The 20442-nt window shown below is 34.7% G+C and overlaps 1 protein-coding gene across 8 annotated transcripts in view; it reads right to left on the reverse strand.

Moving 5' to 3' along the window:
• The window catches only part of LOC117172978, a 283642-nt gene that overhangs the window by 125594 nt on the left and 137606 nt on the right, over positions 1-20442 (reverse strand). For 6 of the 8 annotated variants that reach the window (XR_004467089.1, XM_033361311.1, XM_033361309.1 and 3 more), the window contains 2 exons: positions 5026-5237; positions 4573-4649 (listed from right to left, as the gene is read on the reverse strand). The exons of the other annotated variants lie outside the window; for them this stretch is intronic. Coding sequence is in view for 5 of the 6 variants with exons in the window: in XM_033361311.1 (XP_033217202.1) it covers positions 4573-4649; positions 5026-5237 (289 nt within the window). In the remaining variant the exon portion in view is untranslated. The remainder of the gene's footprint in view (positions 1-4572; positions 4650-5025; positions 5238-20442) is intronic. 8 annotated transcript variants of the gene reach the window in all.

Here is a 20442-nt window from a genome sequence, read left to right on the forward strand (position 1 = left end):
AAGAATAACTTTAGCTGCTCTACAAGTTTCAGCATACTTTAATACATAACTCCTAAAAATTTGAAGTTAAAAGTCCCAATCGCTTCTGATTTAGAGCGAGTTTAAGATAGAAAATACGAAAATTTTACACTAGGGAAAAACCTTGTTTTTTCCCATTATTTCAAAAACGAAGAAAGCTGCAGCTTTTTTCCATAAGAAAAAAAGATGCGCAATAAAATTTTCTATAAGGATACATATTTAAAAAATATAAATTCAACAATGTCTTCATAAACCTACAAGGGCCCTCCCACTCCTCGAAAAATATTTTATATCCCGTTCTTCCATGCGGCGGCTCAATTGTAACTTTCTAGAAGGATCTCCTAAGCGGTTATAAATACGTAAAAACAAACAACATTTTCGGTATCACCGTCAAACGAGTATAATACAAATAACAATCCGTGAATAAGTTAATGTAATATATGTATTGTATAAAAATATACAAGATTGTTTAACCATTAACAAAGATTAGATTTTATGACTGTTAGGAATAATCTTTTTGTTAGGGCAGGTATACGCTCGAAGTTATAAACCTCACGTGTTTGAGTCATAAAAATACAACTCAAGAGATAAATTTATGACTTCAAGGCATAAAAACTTGTCTCCAAGATATAAATTAAAGTCTGGCTCCGTCTCAAAACAAAGACATGCTCAAGTCGACCTTTTCGACTTTAGCATGTTTTAATTGGGGGCAATTCAAGTCGAACTCAAGTCGAAGTATCATTTTTCGGGATTATTAGAAGATAAATGTGAGATATGAACTAAATATAACCAAGTATTGATAATGGGCGATTTCAATATAAATATAAGTAAGAATACATTTTACGGGCATAAGATAATTCATATGAAGCACTCTCATGGACTACAACAAAATGTTGAAGGATATACGAGAGTCACGGATGTATCTAAAACATGTATTGAATTATTTTTTGTTTTAACCCAGGCTGGTATTTAATACATTGCATACAAACAAAGATTAGCGACCACTCGATAATTCTAATAAAAGTACACAGTAAAGAAGTTTTAATGCATAAATCAGTAGAAAAGTTACTTATAAAGATTTCAGTAATTCTAACGAGGATTTGTACTTAAATCAGTTTGTAGTTAAATTCAGACAAATTTGTAGAAATATTAACAAAATCTTTAGATAAATAGGCACCTTATGTAACGAAGGATATTAAAGAAAACTTAGGTGATAAGAAATGGGTTATAAGTAAGATTTACGATTGTACGTGCCGATTTGGTTTCTTTGGGGATTAAGTTTATTGCAGGAGCCAGGTTTATTCAGGCCAGCTTAAAATTGTAAGAAGGACCCAAGATGCCTGCGAGCCAAAAATCAGCAGAAGATCGTTGACCACGGTCTGAGAAACATCTCAAGCGAGAATTCTAAAAAGACATGTCTGTATCTAATTGTTTCTACTTTTCAAAAATATTATTTCTCTATTTTCCGTCTTAATTCCTGACAGTTTCAACTTATTTACTTTAGTATTAAAATCCCCACACGATTATATAAAAAGAAAAAAATTTATATTTTCTTGTTAAACAATCAAAAAGTGTAAAACATTGGGGGAATTCTAGAAACTTTAAAAATGGTGTAATTTCATTTAGAAGGAAAAAAGTGAATATAATGATAATAGATTAGCATTAAACAAAAATAACCAGAGAGCAATGTAGAAAATAATCAAAAATTTTATAAAAGAATTATCGAAAAATATTATAGATAAAGTGACATTTAAAGATGCTGAATGTATTATAAATTAGTGAATAAAGAAAGAAAAATTTCCACGCAATAGGAAGAAAGATACAGTTATGCCCATACCAAAAATTATAAATACAAAGAAAGGTGAGAAATTCAGACTAATTAATTTGTTACCAACTTATGAAAAATTCTTGAAATTGGAATGGGTATTCATGTGAAGCGATGCTACAATATTTTTCAACTGCGTGGAGAGAATAAATTAGTATGGAATATTTAGAAGTGATAATGGATGAAAAGGTAAACATGACTGAACACATAGAATATATAATTAAGAAAAAAGATTAATCTTCTGAAAATATTGTCGTATTCCACATCTCAATATACAAGAATAATCATTTATAAGAGAATTATAGTACCCCATTTTGAGTACTCCTGGCGGGCCGGAGCAGCTGAAAGGAGCCTCTCCAAAGTACACTTAAAGACCCCACTGAGTCCCCCTTAGATTCCTTCTTAAAAAACTCAAAAAAAAGCAAGAAAAACTTTTTAATTTTTGAAATTCGGATTCTACGTTAAAATTTGCATCAGAAACTCACGGAGTAATCGCAATACTTTTTCTTGCAGCGTTAAAAAATTTCAAAAATAAAATACCTGTCATTTACATGGGTCGAAGGCGGCTTCAAGCGAATCTTCTTCTAGTAGTAGTTAATAAGCTTTTTGACGATAACTTTAAGAATTTTGTCTAGGTGCTAGCGAAGCGCAGTGGAAACCTCAGATAACAAGGTTGCGTTAATCTGTTTCATATTATTCTTATCGGAGAAGGTATTAAATTTTAATAAAATTAGACATATAAATTTATACATATATTCATTTACATTTATTTGGCAATTTTAAATTTTATTTTTAAATTTCGCGCGCAACATACTACTTGAGCTATTATGGATGTGCTTGAAGAGTTAAGGAAATTAAAAAAAAAATTAACGCTGCGAAAAAAAAGGTTCAACGCTAATGAAGCAGCTGTAGACGTGCCACAAAAATGTCAAATTTGGGTAATAAAAGCAATTTTCAATTGCAATAGTTACACAACTGAAGATGACATGTTGAGCGACTTATGTTTTATATTCGTAAGGCAGTGAATAGCATTAAACGTTTGTATATTTTTTTATAAAGCAGAAAAGTGGTTTAGTATCAAAAGATAGGCAAGAAAATGAAGAAGGTAATATAGAAGCATAATTACAATACCAGGGTAAGGAAAATATGCAAGTAGGATTTAGTCTTACAACGGCAGATCAAAAGTATTTTTAGCGATGGAATTTGTTAGTACAATATTGTTCCAGATAGTTTGAGAAGGAAGTGGAGGTCGGAAACGTTTCGCCAAGAAGCGTCAAAGTGCATATTAGATAACGCTACAAGATAAAGTTCTGGATACATTAAGTTACAGTAGATAATACGCACATGCACATGCCTAATAGTGTTTCTCAAAAACGCTTTTTTAGAGGTCAACAACCCGCCCCCCCCCCCACTTTATACCTAATCTAAAAAAAAAAGAAATTCCTTAATTTTGTTTTCTTTATTTTTGCTTTAAATTTTAACAGGTGCCGATTATGACTTTAAATTTCCCATGTAAAATGCATGGGGAAAAATCACTTGTTTGAGTTTTTGGAATAATTTTTCAGGGTTTAAAAAAATATAATGGGAAAGTACGGGGGTCTGTAGAGGATTATCCAACGAAGAACTTCATGTATAAGATATATGGGATTAACACCCTTTCATATCCCCACGAGTACTTGAAAACTACCCTTAAAACAAAAAATTTTAATTCTTCATGAAATATACCTTTTGAACACTATATTCTCGTCTTTTTTACTTAGAAGTATTAATATTGGTCTAATTGAATACTAATTATAATGGGTTAATTAATTCTTAATTATGAAAGAAATAGAATTTGTTAACAAAAATTTTTTGGAAAATTTGTTTTTTGCCCCTTCAAACTATTACTATTAGTCCACTGGAATATTTTATAACATTAGTTTATTCATTTTAAACTGTTTAAACTGATGGAATGTGTTTATATATGTTTGTTTTATATTCGTTTTCCCTCTAAAAATTATTAACATTGGTCTAGTGGAATAGTTATTTATATTAGTTTATACATTTTCAATTATTGAAACAAATGAAATTTGCTTGAATAATTTCCTTTGGAATTAAAAAAAAATTATTTCTGTGGGTCTAGTGGAATATTGGTCAGTAATAATTAATTACTGATTAATAATTAATTTATCAAGAATATTTGAGTAAAAATTTGTATAAGAAAAAAAATCAAACAAAAAAATTAATCAAACAATGTTGATAAATATTACACTGAATAAATATTAATAATTCAAAAAAAATTATTTAAACAAATTGCATTTGGTCAAATTATTAAAAATGACTTAACCAATGATAATAAATATTCCACTGGACCAGTGTTAATACTTCTTAGGAAAAAAGATGAGAATACCCGTTGCATTTTACATGGGAAACTTCAAGTCAAAACAAAATCTGTCTTTCTCGCTCTCTGTCTCTCTTTATCTCTGCCTGTATGTCCCTGCTCCTTTCTCTCTCTCTCTCTGTCTTTGTAGGAAAATTTTAACATCAAAATTCATTGTGATAAACCCTAGTACCTCGCAAAAGTCACACTGAACTTATGTAATAACTTTAAGCATATATTCACAATATTTTTTCGAGGTACTCGTGTAAGTTACCTGCATTTAGAATAATTATATAAAGCTTCAGCACTATCGCTCCTGATTTATAAAGTTTCAAAAGACTGAGTCCTACGTCTCAGATTCTTACCGCACCTTTGTCCTGAACAGATGATATGCAATCCCGCACCGTAGCAATCATTACGAGGCAGAGTATAGTGACATACAAATACCTGCAGAGGAAACATTTTTTATTGTATTTCAGATTCAGTAGATTTATTAGATTTTATCAAGAATTTGGATCACACTGAGCGTCATAAATTTGGGAAGAATTTGTCAAAAATATTTGAGCACTACTAACATATATAAAAGCGTAAAGCAACTGGGAATATTTCTACTAATATTTGGAAATAGGAGTAATTTAGCTACACTATCGAATGAGTTTCTGACAAATTTGTGCCACTTGCATCTTTCTGTATTTTCTTTATTTATTTACAAATAATTGTTATTTTACCAAATATTATTAATATTACACACTTTGTGTAAAAATCAAATTGTTTCTGGTCCCAATTTTATGTCACTCAAGGTAGCTAGATCCATTTAACATACAGAACGCCAATCGTCTCCTTTGTATAAGTTTGAGGCCTTTGCCTGACGTAACACATTTCAGGATCTACATTAATCGAGAATTCAATTCCTGAGGTCACATTATAAGGAAGCAGAGAATTCTCTATGGATCTGCGAGCATCTGCTGCCGAACAAGCCGCAGGCAGACATAACGCCCAGTTTAAGGTTGTGAATCTCGGGATAAAATGTCCTGGCTGAAAGAAATCAATTATTTTAAAAATCTTCAAGGTTTAATTTGCAATCTGTTTCATTATTTAGTCCTCTGTCTGTGATGATCTTCCCCGGTGCAATCATTTTTCACGTTGTGTTGCGTGATTATTCTTGATTATTCTAAATGTTCCTTATGTACTTAAAAATTCCACTATATGACGCTACGATCGTCACTATCCTTGCTACTTTTCCAGTGAAATACATGATGAATGTTTTAATTAAAAAAAAATTAAGTATATTCGACATTCCTAAGATAATTTCTATTAAAAATTATAAAATTTATTTATTTTTATTTAATTGGATCATGGCATACCTCTGTTTAAACCACACAAATTGCAGACAGAGGCTAAACTTTAATTTTCACTTAAATTTTCTTGCATCGCCGTTTTGAAAAAGTTTGTGTTTCTTAAATAAAAATAAGATATCACCTTTGAGATTTTCGTTTCAAAATTAACCATTCGAATTATTAAATTTACTCTAGTAAAGCAAAACATTTAAAATCCATTTTTTATATACAATTTGATGCCGGACGCCCAATAAACTAGTATGGTGAATTTGATACATTCAACTTCACGGAGGAATCAAACTTTTAATTCCAAACTCGATCAGAGCTATTTCAGACAAATTTTTTTTTAAACCCACGGAACTGTTTCGATTTCGCGAAATCCTACTTTCGAAATAATGTTAGTAGCTTTTTTATTTTTCTCAAATTAAACCACGAAGTAAGGAGACTAAATTATATGTTACGAAAACGTAACCACTTCTTCGGAATCATGTACAATCGTCATGTACAATACAGCCCCCCCCACTATTCCGAAGAAGTTGCTATACTTTCATGCAGCAAATTCAGTAGTGTTAAATCTCCTAATTATTACTTCGTGATTTGCACAAACTAGAAAATATATTTCTACTCCACCTTTATGTACCAAAAGTATCAATCAATTTTTCACTTTTGCTGAGGTCCTGTGTTGGGAAAATTTTATTTGATCGCAGAAGAAACTTTTTATGTACATATATACACGTATAGGAACTTGCCAGTTCAGTTATGGACTTATGCAATTCATCTCAATTAAAATTTATTTAAAAAATTTCATATGTGAATTCTTTCACTTAAAACTTCTATAGGATATTCTTTTTAATTAATGTCTTTAATTCTTTTAAAGATTCATTCTTTCACTTAATTTCTTTAAGTCTTTTAAAGACTAATTCTTTTAATTAATGTCTTCGGCCCTTTTTCAGGCCGAAGGAAACGGGCCACGATACAGATAAACTGTATATGATTTAAGAGGCTTAAGGCATCGCTGAATTCAAATTTGCAATTGAATTTGCAAAATTAATTTCTTTAAACAAATTATTGCAAAATTAAGTTTTTGTGCAAAATTAATACCAGAATTAGATTCGACGGAAAGATAGGTTGGGTATAGTAGTTTCAACTTTTAAAATACATATTGTGACTAACAAATTAATAAATAACACAAGCCCACAAAAAAAGTTGCCTGCACGAGACAAGTGACTAGGCTACCCTCATGGATCTTGAGCCGCTGAATCTGAATATGGCCATAGAATTTGTCCTGCACGTCTCAGTTTTCCCCTAGATGCAAAAAGTAGGGAAAAGCCTAGGGATTTTCCAGTCACACAGGCAATAGAAAAAAGTTGTCTGCACGAGAAACGTGACTAAACTACTCCTATGGGTTTTGAGCCGCTGAATCCGAATATGGCCTTAGACTTTATCCTATACGTCTCAGTTTTTCCCTAGATGCAAAAAGTAGGGAAAAGCTTAGGGATTTTCTGGTCGTACAGGCCACACAAAAAATTCGTCTGCATGAGACAAGTGAATAGGCTACCCTTATGGATTTTGAGCCGCTCAATTCAAAATATGGTCTTAGAATTTATCTTGCACGTCTCAGGTTCCCTCTAGATGCCGAAAATGAGGAAAGCCCTAGGGATAATGTGCACGTTATTTTTATAATACCAGTATGTGCGAAAAAAGACACATAGATATTATATTGTTAAGTGCAACGACTTATATAGACTTCATTTGTACACAGAAATTCTTTAGTGTGCTTTCTATTTCCCCTAGCTTGGGTAATTCTAGGAAAATTGAAAGTCTTTCTCAGATTATATAGATTTACACGGAGGAAAAATCCTAATATCCCTTACAGTTTTGTATGCGAAATCGGTCACTTGTCCCATGCAGAGAAATTTTGGTTTGGTGGGCCTGTGTGACCAGAAAATCCCCAGGTTTTTCCCTACATTATGCATCTAAAGAGAAAATGGAACATGCCTGAAAAATTTGGGGTTCAAATTTAGATTTAGCACGCAAATCTGAAAAGGATATGGAATTTTTTCCCCGCACAAATCTATATAATATGAGAAAGACCTTCAACTTCCCTAGAATTACCCAAGCTAGGGGGAACAGAAGGCACACTAAAAAATTTCTGTGTACATAACATAACATCAGCACATAACAGCATATAACATCCATGTGTCTATTTTCGCGTATACTAGTATTATCAAAATAACGTCCAGAATATCCCTAGCTTTTTTCCTATTTTCTGCATCTAAGGGTTTCAGCGACTCAAAATCGATAAGGTTAGCCTAGTTACTTATTTCTTGTAGGAAAATTTTCTAATGGCCTATGTGAACATAAAATCCCTAGGCTTTTCCCTACTTTTTGCATATAGGGAGAAAATGTTAAAAGCTCAAAAAATGTAGTGATCAAATTTAGATTGAGAGCGCAAAACTGCAGAGGAAATAGCATTTTTCTTATTTTTTGCTTTATAAGTCAGTATAACATGCGTAAGACCTTCAATTTCCCTAGATTTATCCTAGCTATGGGAAACGGTAAGCATACTAGGGAATTGTTGTGTATGAATTCGGTCGTCATGAGCCCCAACACATAAGAATATGACACCAGTACGCTTATTCTTCTGTATACTAGTATGATGAAAATAATATCCAGAATATCCCTAGGTTTTCCCCTATTTTTTGCAACTAGCGGAAAACTGAGTTTTTTTGGTGGGCCTGTGTAATTAATTTTGCGAAATGAAGAAATGCTTTGACGACTATAAAAATTAAAATAAGAATAGGGGTATGGCATATATTGACTAAGGGGTTTTTTAATGAGCAGAATTCAAATTTGCTATTAGTTTTGCAAAATTAATTTGTTTAAACAATTTGTTAAAACAAATTATTGCAAAATTGAGTTTTTAAAAATAAATACCGGAATCAGATTCTACGAAAAAATAAGTCTGAAATATTAGTTTTACTTGTTTAAATATATTTTGTTTTGAACAAATTATTAATAATGAATAACACAGATTCTGAATAAAGTAATTTCTTCATAACAAAATATATTTGAACAAGTAAAACTACTATTCCAGACGTATTTTTACAGAGAACGAGATTCCGGTATTTATTTTGAAAAAAATCAATTTTGCAATAATTTGTTTAAACAAATTGTTTAAATTAATTCATTTTTCAAAACTAACGGCAAATTTGAATTCCGCGCATCAAAAAACCTCTGAGTCAATATATGCCATATCCGTATTTTTATTTATATTCTTATGGTTGTCGAAGTATTTACTTATATCTTAAAATTAATTATTTATTAATTTGTTATTAACAATATGTATTCTAACAATTAAAACTACTATATTAGGCGTACTTTTTATTAGAATCCGATTCTGGTAATATTTTTGCAAAAAAATTAATTTTGCAATAATTTGATTAAATAAGCTGTTTAAGCAAATTAATTCTGCAAAACTGAAGTCAAAATTGAATTCAGAAATGCCTCGAACACTTTAAACCATATACAGTTTATCTGTACCGTGGTCCTTTTCCTTTGGCCTGGAAAAGGGTTAACCTTCTAGCGGGCGCGCTGTCGTAAAATTTACGAAAATTGCCCAAATACCCCTCACCTGCATGAACTACTTATTATTATGCGCTGAGCTTCCACCTATTCCAAGATCAATCTCTTTATAAACTCTAGGCAGACGATTTTGCAAAGAATTGTTTGTTATACGCGTCTTTATGTGTAAGTATATTACCTATCCTGTACTATTTTATGAGACTTTTTCTACATTTATATCGTCGCACAGTGGGACCGAATCGCTAAAGGCTGGCTAAAAGTATAAAATGAGCCAAATTATGTTACTTGGGGTTTTTTTGGGTCGCTGAATACGAATTCGATATCAAAAATTTCGATAACAAAATGGCGGAACCAACATGGCGAAAGAGTACGCTAAATAAATTAGGGGTTGTTTTTGGGGGTTATGGAATATTATTGTGGGGTTGGAAACATAATATGGGGTTTTGTAAAGGTGGCGCTTGTGACTATTCTTTATTTGAAAATTTTAAGGCTGTTTTATATGACGACATTTCGGAATTGTTTCGTGAAAAGTGATAGGGGTGAATTTCATGGGGTTTTGGAATATTATTGATGGTTTCGGAACAAAACATAATCTTTTGAAGGTGACTTGTGCGACTATTTTCAAGTAAAAAATGTTATGTCTGCTTTACATGAGCACACTTGGAATTGTTTCGTTAAAAGTGATAGGGTTGAATTTGAGGGGTTTCTCAATATTATTGATAGGTTTAGAACATACCCTGGGGTTTTAGGAATGTTAAACGGGGCTTCTGTTTTCAGTTTTAACAATTTTCTGGCTGTTTTACATGGAAACACTTTGGAATTGTTTCGTTAACTTGGATAAACCCGAATGTCGTAAAATTTACGACACGCGCTCGCTCTTGGGAAATAACAGGGCGCGCGCGCTGAAAGGTTAATATAGTAATCATTTTTTAGATAGCTCTGAAAATAAAGGTGTAGTGAACTGGTTAAAAGCGATGACACTACGAATTATGCACATAGATAAAGATTATCCTGTGTTAAGACCAGGTGCCCACAGAATACTGACTGCGTATAATTGGGTAGATATCCCTTACTAGTATAAAAGAACGTAGATGGCCCAAAATATGTTTTAGAAGGCTCTGTGAGTCGTAGCAAGAGGTTGAGTTAAGCTTGGAGTTCAACTAGGTTTTTCAGTTGAGATCCTTGCTTAAATCAGTGGGCGAGAGTGATGCGTGGTCCAAAGAATAGTCCAGCTCAGGGATGGTTTCTGCAGTAAAAACTAAAATTCTCAATAAATGGTCAAATAATCTTTTTTGAAAATCTATAGATAGATAAATTCATTCAAATTATAACAAGATAATCAGAAAATGGAGCCAGCTGGGTTCCACAGAAGCTTATTTTCAATTTAAAACTAGTTTAACTAAAGTACGAATTGGTAGCAAACTACGAGTGTCTCGTGAATCCGGAATTAGGCTATATTTTAATGGTCTTTGATATGTTGTCAATTCCATTCAAATCTTTAGTCTGTGTAACAAAATGGTGTACGAGGATTTACCCCATATATTACTTAAGTCTCTAGTTTATGGGTGCTTCTCAAAAAGTCAGATATTTTGTTTTCAAGCTCTGCTATCAATGATAATAAAGCGATGGGAAATGCAAAAAAGTCTCATAATAGGAGCTCAATATGAAGAACAACCTCCTTCATTTAGATAAATCTTGATTATTTCTCATTATAGCTAAAAATAAAAACTCATCAAAAATATTCTGTCGATAAAGTGTCCACAGTACCAGTTTTCTCGGATTTTATCAACATTAAACTAGCTTTCCCGTTATTTATCGCTCTGCAACCTGAAATACATCACTAGTATGAATAATAATATAAAAATACATTTTTTAACTTAAATTGTTGTTTGATCGACCATTACGAAATTTTTAAAAGTTGTTCTTCATTTTCATGTCCTGTCGGTCCCACGCATATTTAATTGGTGTTCGTGTAAGAAAATATATTAAAATCAATGTACATTTGAGTAAGATTTTTTACTCAGATACTTGTTTAATCATTTTCATCTGTAGACGATTTAGTAGTCAACTTAGCTTTTCAAAAAATTAGAATTTAGATAGTGAAAATGTGTAGACATTAATTATTAATAAATTTGTACGCTTATTGTCAGGCGCATAAACATGAAATGTTTATTAAATTTTTCGTTCGCGAGATGTCCTGTCGGTCCAAGTCACGAGTTTCGAGGTTAGTCGTACTCTCAGTGTCGGAGCGCGGAGCGCTAGCATTCCTCGCACTTAAAACACATGACGATGCAGCGAGACAAGTCAGTGTAATTGAGAAATAAAAATAGTTAATACATTTATCATTATGTCCAGCTAATAATCATTTTTATATGTATCACACACATAATCGCGATTTTCGTCTGATATCTATATATAAAAGAATAAAATTTATATTAATAAAAATACTCATTTTCATCTCTAAGCTACAATAGATTTATGGATCAAAATATTTTTCCTTATAAATTTATGTAGGCTAATTGACGATCTGAAAAACGACTGGCAAAATAGAAGAATAGATAATTCGACCGAAGAGTAGTTCACAATCTACTAAGTATAATGTTGTGAACACAAAGAAACACAAAGAAAAGCGTAAAACAAATTAAAGAAAGGCAGACATTTATTTAAGTTTAAATTTATAACCATTTTACTATTATGTAAGTATTTGTTTCGATAGTAAAGCAATTAATGATGAATAATGAATTATTATTATTATTTAGTTCTAATTAGTTTGCACGAAATTACTACGTTGAACCGAAGCAATGTCGACCTAAGCAGTCTAACAAAAGCTGCTTAGATTCGACGCAATCTTTTAGCTGATCTGATGTGTTCGTCATGAAATCCTGCGACTGGAAGATTAAGTTTGACCCCATCTTGATGTGACATGTGTTTGCGATAAATTCAAGTGCTAACAATCCTGTCCTGAATTGTAGTAATGAATGCTTTCGTTTTTGAAAACAGGACGCCCTTTTGAAAGAAATAACAGATGCTTCACTATCCAATTCATATTGATTTAACATTTTAGGGTGTTCACCGTGGATAGATTTTGCATTTATTATATTTCTAATTCCGCTATGGTTTTCGCCTGAATAATCAAAGCCTCCTCTGAGCACAACTTTAAGGGCGTGTAATCAAGACGCGCTTCACAGATGGTTTTATAACGCACAACTTCTCGTTTGCTGTTAAAATAGTCTTAGAACAGTATAATTTGGGACTTACACAGTTTCCTGATATCTCCAACGCCCCTAACCCCTTTATGACTTGACAGAACTACCATTTCAATCGCTGAATGACTATGATGCTTCGTCATTGTTATACGTATGATTCTGTTCAATCTTTCGAAGTCGGTGTTCAACCATTTGATGAGCCCAAAGCATTAAGTCACGACGGGGATTCAATAGATGTTGATTGACATGATCTTGTTTTTCTAGTTCAGAGAAAATCTTAACCCTTGCCTTTATTTAATTCTCGAAATCTTTCGCTAGCTCTGCGGTCTCTGATTCTCCTCTGGTTAAATGCACTGTTCTGCATTTATCTAGTCCGAGCTCCATGTGGAACTCATTAGAAAACTGCTTTGTGACATCGATCGCTCGGTGCAGTTTCTTGTTGGAACTAGCGCATAGCCTCAGGTCATCCACGTATAGAAGATGCATCACTTGATGACCATGCTCATTATAATGTATTCGAAATTAATGAGATTTGTCGTTTACTGTGTTGCTTAATGGATTTAAAGCTAAACTGAACTACAACGCACAAAAGGAGTTTCCTGAAAAGATACCCGCCGAAATGCATATTAATTTAGTTATTCCAGTTGTCCATGATCAAAATATTTGATTCTTGTTTGGTTCTAATCAATGTATGCCATGTGCAAGTTTATTTGATGTTTACGAGCTTGCATCTAGCAGCAGCGTATATGGGGACTATATTTTCACTGCCCTGTGAGTTTTTTATCCTTTGTTGCCGACTTTCATTAAAAGGGTTATTCATCATTATTTTTATTATTATTATTCAATAACAGCATATAATGAATGATATTTTTATATCAAGTACAGCTGCGGTATTTAGTTAGATCTTACATATAAGCGAAGAGGTTGAAATATAATTACACCAACTGAATTAGCTAACATAGCCATATGAAGGTATCTCGAAACAAGAAACAGTTCCGCATTATTCGGCAAATTTAACGATGTAATTCAGAACGTACTAGAGGCTATAAGATCTACCGATGACCGAAAGTAATTTGATCTTACGACTCTATACATCGGGCAGTCCACTAAAAGGTCTAATAGGTTTTCTTCTACTCCCTAGTTGCAGATTGAGCATAGCTGCCCCTTCACACATATAAAACTAAGTTTCCCTATGGAGATTCTACCCCGAACCAATCACATGAGATGAACCTGAACAATAAGTACTACGAATTTAAAGGGAATCCTACCCAACTCTAAGGTACAGTTGACATTATGGATCTATCCAGAGACAAGTCAGTGCCCGATGCGAAAAAGTCGGAATGCATTCTTACCAAATATTTAGGCCATAAGGCCAATAGTTTAGGCCATAAGGCTTCAGTCCCACACAAAAAGAGCAGATGCTTAAGCTGTAGATCCTAATAAAACTTTGGTGCAGCCGCACCATAACCTGCCACATCCTGAAAATGCATCAAGCATATTCTAGGGATCCTTTCTTCCCCCATACCCAGCATCTATTCCAACGAGTTTAAAGCCAACTTTCAGATGTTATGGTCAGATGAGACTCGCCTCAGCTTCAATCTAAGTGCAGAACATTTGAGATTAAGCTTTCGTACACGATTTTTATGGTGCACCTAGATTACGACCTATGCGTCCGGAGGACCTGCAATGTTCAACCTACTAAAATCTTTTAAACGGCCACCCTTTTGGTGCAGGCCAGAGAAAAAATACCTTAGCTCCCGAATAACTTACCTAGGTATCTGTATTCGCTGACTATTTCCAGCTGGTTTCTATTTACATTGAAATTTAGAATCGAAGGATTTTTCCTTATGGAAGGCCATGGTCTTTGGCATACATACATTTATCTCCAGATTATTGATTTTACAATATTCAGGAGCATCATTAATTTTAATCTGGATATCAATACGAAAGTCAGCAAACAACATAATTTCATCATTACAGATCAGTTGAAGGACCGTAATCAATTGATCAATTGAGATTTACCTCAGGCCTCGATTGCGCAGGAAGTCCGCCAAATCACTAATTTCCAAAATAAAAAATACCGAACTAAGAAGCTCAACCTAAAGAACAGTGCCATTCACGTCAGCAGGGGATTAAGGCCTTTGGGTGTGCAAATGAACACCCAAGCCGCGACGTAAGACTCTTCACTATTTTATTGAATTTTGTTCTGACACAAAACTCAACAATTTACACTACATTAAATCGTAGATCACAAAGGAAAAGGCTCTCTTAAGATCTACAAAACAAGAAAAGACTTTCTGCCCAGGGATGGAGAGGTGTATCTTAATTATAGAGCTTAAAACAAAAATTTGATCCATAAAGCATTTGACAGTCCTAAATCCTGCCTGAAATTGAAGCACAGACTACGACTTATTCAGCCGCTGCAACAAATCTATCCAGGTTTGCATATACTAAAATCAACGTTTTTTATGCCTGGTGATCGCGTAATCCGAAAGAGAATGAATATATAAAGTCCAGGCAAGTTCAAGGAAAATTTTTGGCCAGTAAAAATCGTTTAGAAATTCTTGTCATGATTTCAAATTAATGTTGTTGCTAAACTTCGACCTAGACATCAAAAAATTAATAGCCTTTCAGAAATCCGTCGTACATTTTGAGATTTTGTCCATGCTCATCTTACTAATAAAGCTCTTACTCGGTTTACAAATCATACACGCTTCTAGTACCGCAGATGTCATAGCACAAATTCACTTCACGTTTACAATGTCGACTGACTCCACATACTATGCATGTGCGGCAGAAAGAGAGATGGCCGAGAGAGAGAGAGCTTATCAAGGAATAGCCCCGTCCTAGACTTCTAACAAACTCCCTGTTCTTGCATCGACAGATAACCCAGGTAACATTGCGAGTTGCAGAGCGAGGGTCGCACGGCTTGATGTAGTGATATGTCTGCCGGAGTACCGACAAAGTGCCCGTACGACTTGCAGATCATTCATAAATCCGTGCTGATACGCCATGCAGCGCATACGCGACTCAATTGTTGACACATCTGTCTTTAACCTTGCCCTCACGACGTGCAGATTAATCTACACGTGATTCGAATGCATGGCAATTGGCACAATTCTAAAATCCTTTATTATTTCTATGGAGAAGAGACCGCATGTCACGAGATTAATGCGATTCCCACTCTCGGCAAATAGATAAGTGAGGCTAGCTGGACAATCGCCATCGAATCTACCATTAAGAAAAATAAAACCGTGTGCCTTTTGGTATTCAACCAAAGTAAATCCCCTTTAAAATAATTCACGGTTTAACATAGCCCTCTTTGCAATCGCTCTAACCCCCAGAGGAACCATCTTCTGATACACCAGATTCAGAGCACCATTTTGTGTGTTAGAGTCCCCTCCTAAAATTAAAGGTAGAGCGTGACATATCTTCTCCAATTGCGCGAGAACAGCGTTTGAATTTTACCTCGCGAGTATACCGTTTCCATTTTACAAATATCGCTAAATCACAACTATATCTGCCAAACTCACATTCTCTGGTTGCGTTTACTGTAAAGAATCGATGGTATAAAATCCAGGTGGGGCGGGAGTACAGCATGCACCAGGAGCCCTATTTCACTTACGTAATCAGCGTACCTGAAACCTCTAACTGATCTTTCTTTTCAAAAGAACATCAAAGATCATAAGAATCCTCCGCCATTTTGTAACCGTCATTTCGTTTTTTCAAAAACTAATATCACATTCGTAATCCGCGAACCCAAAAACTTCTAAGTGATCCTTTTTTGAGGGAAAAATTAAAATTTGTGAGAATCCTCCGCCATTTTGTAACCGCCATTTCGTTTTTTCAAAAACCAATATCAGATTCATAATCAGCGAACCCGAAAACCTCTAAGTGTATCTTTTTTATAAAAAAATCAAAATTTGTGAGAAATCTCTGCCATTTTGTAACCGCCATTTTTTCAAAAACCAATATCAGCTTCATAATCAGCGACCCCAAAAACCACCGAGTAAAAAATTCATTCTAAAATAATGAGATTATTGATTATGGCCTTCTCGGGTTGGGACACATAGACTGGCATTTAAAAAAAGACATTTCAATGCACTGGAATGCGTAATAGTTGCATTTTTTCTGCAATAGCATTGCAATAGCATTCATAGCATTGAATTGGCCGATTATTCAATGTCTACGATATTGAACCCTTCAGTACGGCCATATCGGCTTTTCTTAGAATGTGTGTCTTCTTAATTAATAAACGGAAGAGCTTCAAAATGATCGATGGTAGAAGGCAATATGCGGGAGTCTCCCTTCATTCGATACAGCTCTGCGAATTCTACCTGTTCACTTACTAGTGAGATAGTGTTTATCGATTGGAAAGTAGAAGGAAGCAATCGCTTAGATACTCTCCGCATTTTGAGGAACGAAAGCACAAAGCATAGGTCGCAACTACTACATCCAATTAGGAATTTGTGGAATCAACAACTCCGCACTTCGCTTACCAAAAATCGGACCGTTTTTCAGTCAGAAATCATCCGAAACAACGACTATTGCACGGGAAAGGACTCCACTTCATCGCTAGATTCGATGTCATATTATAAATCAAATGATTTATTCAGATACTAATAAGTGGAAAAGAATTCCTATTATATCATAATGTCTCCACATATATATCTGCTTAGTTTATATTCAATAGTAAAATTTCCCAGTAGGCGAAAAGATATAGAACGTCTTTACAACATCCTTACGACATTTTTATGACGAAACCAAGAGTCTTATACCCGTGTCTTATTTTGCATCAATGTTTCAATAGCGACCATTGCATTAAACCTCTCCTTATCATTATCAATCATCGAATCCTAACCATTAAATTACATCTTAGCTTATGCCATGCTAAATCCTGGTACACAATGTCAACCCGAACACTTATCTTTTAAACTTACATCAATTTTATACTTCTTTAACTTCAAGTTACACTCTAATTCGCGATAAAATGACAAATTCCGGGACAACCTACATTTTTATTACTGAAAAACCTTAGGCTTCGACGTAGCACTGGCTATTATAATCTCAACGAAACCCTGTGAGCCCTACGCATTAAGTTGCAAAAAAATGTAACCCAAAAAATTTTAACATTTTCAAAAGGAACTGATGATCGGCTGTCAATACAATCTAAACCACAAGGCTAACACTGACTGCGAAACTAAGCGTGGGCATAAACTCCCTTTTCGAGGAAATAAAAAGAGAAAAAATATCGTAATTGGAACCTCCTCATCCGAGTGAAAAATGCCAAAATGAGGCATTAGAATCGATGAATAAGAGTACACGAAAGGTTTGTGCGCTAATAAAAAAAAAGAAAACGCAAAACACGCGGCACTTACGAGGACTGGCCAAGCTTTTTGGCGGTATCTCAAATTTTCACTTAAATAGATACGACCAGAACCACCGAAAAGCCCCGCCAGAAATAAAAAAGGACTTACCCCATTGTATTCAAATTGGTTAAGGACCTTCTTTGGTTTGTCGGAAATCGTTAAGTTTTATATTCCCCTTTCGGTATATTATGTCCTTCGGTGCTAAAATTTGCTGGTTAACGGTCAAGAGGTCGGACCGAGAGTGAAAAGACGCGCAACGCATATTCAGCAGACTCAGTTAAAATTTCAAAACGAGTTCACCCTATCCAAGCGCTCTTTGCTTTTTCCGGCACTTCCGGTATGAACTTTAAGAATAGTATAAGGAAAGCCTTGGTGGTTGTTTCCTGCATATTCCTTTGGTTAATTAAAATGATTCTACTTTTCCTTGCGGTTTTTACATGGCGGAATATTTGTCTGAATCCATGAACATGAAGAGGACAGTTGATTTTCCCCCTCTCTGTCTTTTTCTGTTTTGCGGTGGTTTTTTAGTCAATGGAATAGAAGAGGACAGACCACTTTCGTTTTAACTTCCCGTCCTTCTGCCTTGCGATAGAACATTGGATCGGTGGGCCGAAAGAGGGCAGACCACGTGAATTCTATTGCCCTCTCGTTCTGCCTTGCGTCGGAACGTTGGATCGATGAGTCAGGAGAGGTCAAACCACTCGCTTTCTCTCTCTCTCTTTCTGCCTTGTGATGAGATGTTATATCGATTGGCAAAAAGAGGACAGACCACTCCCATGCAATCTCCCTCTCTTTCTGTCTGGCAGATGGAACCACCCTGTGCATTCCGACTTGGTGTTGATGTTGTTAACGTCGCTTGTGCCGAAAGTGGCCGATGAGAATTGTCCATAGAGGTCTTTCGCGTAACTACCATAAAATCATCCAACAGTCTGATTACCGGTCGTTCCGTAAGCTATCTAGCTTCGGGAGAAGCTAGGAGAAAGAGTAGAATGTGTACATAAGAAAATATAAGGTTCAACCTCCTCCTGCAAATTCTATCCTAAAAGAATTCGAATATAGACCGCTGGAAACTCCAAAGATTAATAAACAATCGCCAGCGTTAGCGCTGAAGGAGGAAGTAGGAAAAGCATCAGCGATTAAAACCGAACAAAAACAGAGCGCGAACAGCCGAGCTAAAAATATAAATCAGACAACGAAATCATTCCAACGAAGTGGTTTGCTTTCACTGCAAACAACCAGGCCACTTCCAAAAAGGATGAGTCTTGCTAAGAAGATAAGTTAATTACGTATGAACAACCGAGGGTTTTATGGTCAAGAGTAGCCCTAAGTGTTTGAGAAATGAGGTGAAGCAGCACTGCGTTCGGTCTCCACTGCCTCTCCGCCGCTCGACATTTTAAAAACAGATTTAAATTTAGTTTCGGTAAATGCATTGACCATTGCTCGCACTAACTATTCGATATTCAAAAATGATAGGAATTTGAACAAGATGGTAGATACTCCTGAACGTGTGGTATTTGATATATCAAAAAATCTCCTTTGCGGATGTCTCTCGGGCAGAGAACGTTCATTTAGCTCATTTCATCCAGTAGAATAAATAATAATAAATCTATAGAATAAATAAGAATCTTCTCGCATATTGCTAGATTTAGAACAAAATGCTATTCTTTAAAATCGTGGTTAGTGAAAGAGGAAAATAGTAGTTGTATAGCAGTTCTACATGCATAGAAGGAAAAAGTTACAAAATGATTTTTGAAGATAAAGTTTCCTTAAAAATCACAGGGCCCATGAGGCGCGACCCAGGTCGTTACTATTTTTGGATCTTTTATGTTTGGATTTTCGGTAACAGAACGCTATTTTCAAGAAAAATGCTTACCCTCTTTCCTATATGAAGGACATTTTGTGACAACTTGAGGCTTTAAAGTATATCACATAATTGGATTTGAGTTCCGCGTTTAATCAGGTCCCGCTAGATAAGGATATTCAAGCGCATACTGCGTTTACGGTACTGCACTGTAAACAAATCTTGGGTTATTTTACATCGTACCACGCTAAAAACTAATTGACCCATATAATACGCAGTGAATTTATAAAAGCCTACGTGAATGAACGACACTGGCGTAAAAAAACACACGCGGCTGAGCAAAATACACTCCGTATAAATACACAACTATGCGAGTCATAAAACTTTGTGCACGTACATTAGCAAGATTAGCGTCCCATAGCTCTTTATCAAGCACTTCTACATTCCGTCAATTTATATCACACAAAAAAATGTTAAATGCGATTTTATTGGTAAATTCACCGACTTACATGAATACAATGTTCTATATATCTTTATGAGGTATAACATAGGTCAAATAGTTTCCAGTGTAATACGCTGCAATTTTACACGTCAAATGTTAAAGTACCGCGGTCTCGGCATTATCACAATGTTAATTTCCGTTTAATTATAGTGAAGTTCTGAATGTTCGATAGATTAAATTACGGTCGAATGTGATACCCCCGGAAATGAGAACCAATGTTCTCAGTTATCTAGATGATACAACGATAGTAACCTCAAAAAACAGACTCTCAAAAAGTAGACTCCGACAAGTTCGCCCCTATAGTTTCATATCCAGCCCCACAAACAGCGAAGTAACGGCGTAGATTCATGTGCATACATTTTTGCTATAGGCGGTTTATATCGGGATTCACGTCGCTAGCCGAATCATTGAATTGACTGTTCCGAACTTTTATTATTTGA

Source organism: Belonocnema kinseyi, chromosome 5, assembly GCF_010883055.1.
Source record: "Belonocnema kinseyi isolate 2016_QV_RU_SX_M_011 chromosome 5, B_treatae_v1, whole genome shotgun sequence".
NCBI lineage: Eukaryota > Metazoa > Arthropoda > Insecta > Hymenoptera > Cynipidae > Belonocnema > Belonocnema kinseyi.